Source organism: Nelumbo nucifera, chromosome 4, assembly GCF_055504915.1.
Source record: "Nelumbo nucifera cultivar China Antique chromosome 4, China Antique-T2T, whole genome shotgun sequence".
NCBI classification, from domain to species: domain Eukaryota; kingdom Viridiplantae; phylum Streptophyta; class Magnoliopsida; order Proteales; family Nelumbonaceae; genus Nelumbo; species Nelumbo nucifera.
This window is the reverse complement of record NC_142652.1, coordinates 38,280,298-38,284,425: the sequence shown is the minus strand read 5'-3', so window position 1 is coordinate 38,284,425 and position 4,128 is coordinate 38,280,298. Positions and strand designations below refer to the sequence as shown.

The 4,128-nt window shown below is 36.6% G+C and overlaps 1 protein-coding gene across 1 annotated transcript; it reads left to right on the top strand.

The window, feature by feature from the left end:
* The first annotated feature begins 1,472 nt into the window (after positions 1 to 1,472).
* LOC104607270 (putative oxidoreductase At4g09670) lies at positions 1,473 to 3,877 on the top strand. The gene is made up of 2 exons (XM_010272875.2): positions 1,473 to 2,148; positions 2,950 to 3,877. Exons 1-2 carry the CDS (start codon positions 1,681 to 1,683, stop codon positions 3,568 to 3,570), a joined length of 1,089 nt encoding a protein of 362 aa, XP_010271177.1. The 5' UTR covers positions 1,473 to 1,680; the 3' UTR covers positions 3,571 to 3,877.
* The last annotated feature ends 251 nt before the right edge of the window (positions 3,878 to 4,128 follow it).

Sequence of the window (4,128 nt, the reverse complement as noted above, 5' to 3'; positions counted from 1 at the left end):
ACAAATTAATACGGTTAACCTATTAAATCCTTTAATGAATGACATGTACAATTCGGATTAATATGAAACCAACACGATTAAGCTATTTAAATTAAATAATAAAATAAAAATTTAATATTTCATTATTTAAATAAATTCATAAATAACACTGAGGTTCAGTTTGGAAAGAGTACAAATACAAATATATACAATGCAGATACATACAAAATAATATAAAAGACTATCTTGCGCTCTACATATCTGTATTTGTACCCTTTCAAACTAGGTCTAAATGTCATACTTACATACCATAATAATATGAGAGAATGGAGATTCAGCCCGGGGTCAGAATTTGTAGGCTCAAAGTGCATTTGGGGTAAGTGGCAGCTTGGAATTGATGCTAATTCACAGGCGGATATGAGTGCATAGAATGTGGATTTTTGACATTTTGAATGTTTATAATTCTATAGTAGAAATCAGAAATCTACATTAGGCCTGCCCATACTTCTTCTTAATAATATTTCATATTAGAAACTTCTATTCATATATATAAAGGCCATTTCTTGAGTTAAGTGAACCAACTAAAATTGACACATTTATTAATCATGTCAAACTGCACTAAAAATCAATCTGACCGTTGCACTAAAAGGCCTCGTGTTCCTGATTTTCACAATCTAACCGTTCGGTCCGGGCCAAGTCTTAAAACAATGCTATTAATTAATTAGAACTCAATCTCCTCAAAAAGTATATTTTAAAGGCTTTATAAAAGGAAAAATATGATTTTGAATTGCTAATTAACAAATTTTTTTAGGAAAATGTCTGAAAACATAAAATAAAACTATGGTGATTTATATTGCATACAATACATCAAAACAAAATCATGAATTTTAGCCAAAACCACTAAACTTTTCCAAAATAAATAGAGCGAATTTATTTATTTTTATATCTGAATTTCCAATGAGAGATGATCGCATCTTTATAAAATATTAACCAACATAGGTGCAAAACTGCAAATTATTTTAGGGCCCATTTCTTACTTTTGTTTCCGGGGCGTATCAATCTTCAACCAAACAGACCTCATATACTAGAGTAGAGAAGGCCTGTTGACATGGAAGGTTGAGAACTTGTACTCATGGTGGATCCAGTGACTAGTGAGGTTATACTTATGACTATATGGGCTTTAAATCTAAATAGCCAGGGTGATTTGGCTAACAAGCACTTCTAAAAAAACTTGCCACGTGTTCCATATCCAGAGGACTGGGACCCACCCCACCACTTTTAAAACTGTGTTTTCCTAATGGAAACATATATATCAGCAGATAGTCTGGACTCTATGTCGACTCTGCAGATTTCTGTTGTGAGCACTCTCTTACATGGACCCACCATTATTCCTACTTAGCTAGGGCTGCTACTGATAACATATGAGAACAGGGGGTAAAAACTAAAAACTAACCTGTAACTGTACATAAATTGTCTGTAACGATTGAGTTACAGAACATTCTCTATCAAAACCTCTCCTATCTTCCAGCCACTACCTTTGTAATTTCAGCCGACAGAAGAATAAGCTCTTATCGTAACAAATAACTGGCAGAGACTGATCCACGTCTCATCTTCTGCACTGCTGCTCACTCTCTCCCGCTGCTCTTTGAGTTCCCAAACTCAACAACCAAAGGGCAAGGGAGCCAAGTAGAGAGAAGAAAGATGTCTAAGTCGAACAATCCAATCCGTTTCGGAATTATAGGATGTGCAGTGATAGCAAGGAAGGTCTCTAGAGCCATAAATCTAGCTCCCAATGCAACCCTCTACGCTATTGGCAGCCGTTCTATTGAAAAGGCGAAGAAATTTGCAGCCGATAATGGCTTCTGTGAAACTGTCAAGATGTATGGGAGCTACAACGAAGTTCTTGATGACCCATGTGTGGATGCTGTGTATGTGCCACTCCCCACAAGTCTGCATGTGCAATGGGCAGTCATGGCTGCTGAGAAGAAGAAGCATGTGCTTCTGGAGAAGCCCACGGCACTCAATCTGGCCGACTTGGAGCATATATTGAAGGCCTGTGATTCGAATGGTGTGCAGTTCATGGATGGTACAATGTGGCTGCATCACCCCAGGACTGCCAAGATGAGGGAGATGCTATCGGATGCTCAGCTCTTTGGACAGCTCAAATCGGTAAACATCAAAGACCCTTGGTGGTATTTATGATCATAAAAAGCTGTGTCTGATTGTTACTGTGTCTAGATCATGAGGAATTCAAATTAGATTCCACTGCTATCCGATCAATCCCGTGAGCTTGTTTGGTAGCTTCAAGTCTGCCAAAAACACAGAATTGATGAGGGCTTAAAATCTGCTTGCTAATTTGCCTCAAAAACAAATCCAAACAATAGAATTCAGAGACATTGCAGACTTTATTCTCTATAATTATGTGCCCAGTTTTTCGCAAATGCAATTCCACCCTGATCTTGGTTTGATAGAAAAATAAGAGAAACAGAAAATTGGGGGGTAGTTCTTAACAAAATTTATAAAATTCCTTAAAGAGTTTTTGGTTTATCTCTTATTTTCTATCAAACCAAACACAGCCTAAATTAAAGTTTACAATTTTTTTTGTCATTAATTTCCTATTAAGCTTTTAGACCCACCATTCTTTATCTAGATGGGTGAGCTCCTGGGTCAATTATCAATCTATGCAGATTAATCCAGCCATATATATATATATATATATATCATGAATAGCCTCATTTTGGGATTATTGGATAAATTTCTAAAAAAGCCTTAACACAGCCTTTGATATAGACTAGTTAGGAGGATCAATTGTTATTTTGGCATCACAGCCTTCCTTGAGTTAGACCCATTTGATATTGAGACATAATCTGTCTGCACGTCACTTAATTTGGTCTAGTAAATGCTTGCAGTTGTGCTTCTATTACTATTGATTTATTCATATTTTTAACTTCATTATTCTTCTTGGTATAGATGTATAGCTCATCTACATTCTCTGAAACACTAGAGTTCTTTGAGAACAACATAAGAGTAAAGCCAGACTTGGACGCCCTCGGTGCACTAGGAGACACAGGTTGGTACTGCATTGGAGCCATCTTGTGGGCAGCCAACTACAAACTGCCCAATACAGTAATGGCTCTGCCAGCTGCAAATCTAAATGCTGCTGGAGTCATCTTGGCCTGTGGCTGTTCCTTCCACTGGGCAGGAGAAGATAGCAAGGTTGCAACTTTCCACTGTTCTTTCCTCTCTCATGAGTCCATGGATCTCGCACTGTATGGTTCTAATGGATCCCTCCATTTGAAAGACTTCATCATCCCTTACCAGGAGAGCTCTGCATCATTTGACTTTGTTTCTGGTGCAAAGTTTAAGGAGCTCCACATTGGGTGGAATTTGAAGCCAACCAAGGTTCAGGTGTTTCTGGAACTTCCTCAAGAAACCTTAATGGTCCAGGAGTTTGCAAGACTGGTAAATATTATTAAAAACTCTGCAGGTCACCCAGATAGTAAATGGCCTGAGATTAGCAGAAAGACTCAACTTGTCATGGATGCTGTCAAGAAATCCATTGAGCTTGGTTTTAAGCCCATCGATCTGTGACCATTGGCATCATGGAATAATACTTTGTACTGGAACTACAGCATTCTAATAATTAAAAGAAAGGATGATAAAATGCACGAGTCCCAGATACTCCATATATGTAGGGTGTATATGCGTCATAATTGAACTGTTTTGCTTTCTTTTCTTGTATCAAAACTACACTTCAGCTTTGGCTGTATGAGACTGAGCTGTTAAGTCAGAAATATATGAAGTTATAAACTCACATATCTATATATGAACCCACATATCTATATCTATGTATCTGCATCTGTACCATTTATAAAAATGAAAATGGTTATCCTCAAAAGACCCTGAATTTTCTATTTCCACTATTGCCCCTAGTCATTATATCCTGATTTTTATGACACAACAATTCAAGTGAGGAATACAGATAAGATATTTATATTTATTTCTATTAAAATGAGAATGGTAGATGGGTAATCGATTATCTATTTTCATTATTACCCCCTTTAGTCATTGTTATTCCAATTATATTTTATAATATTATATATAGTATTTTATATTTTCATTATTGTCCTTCCTTAGCCATTATACCCT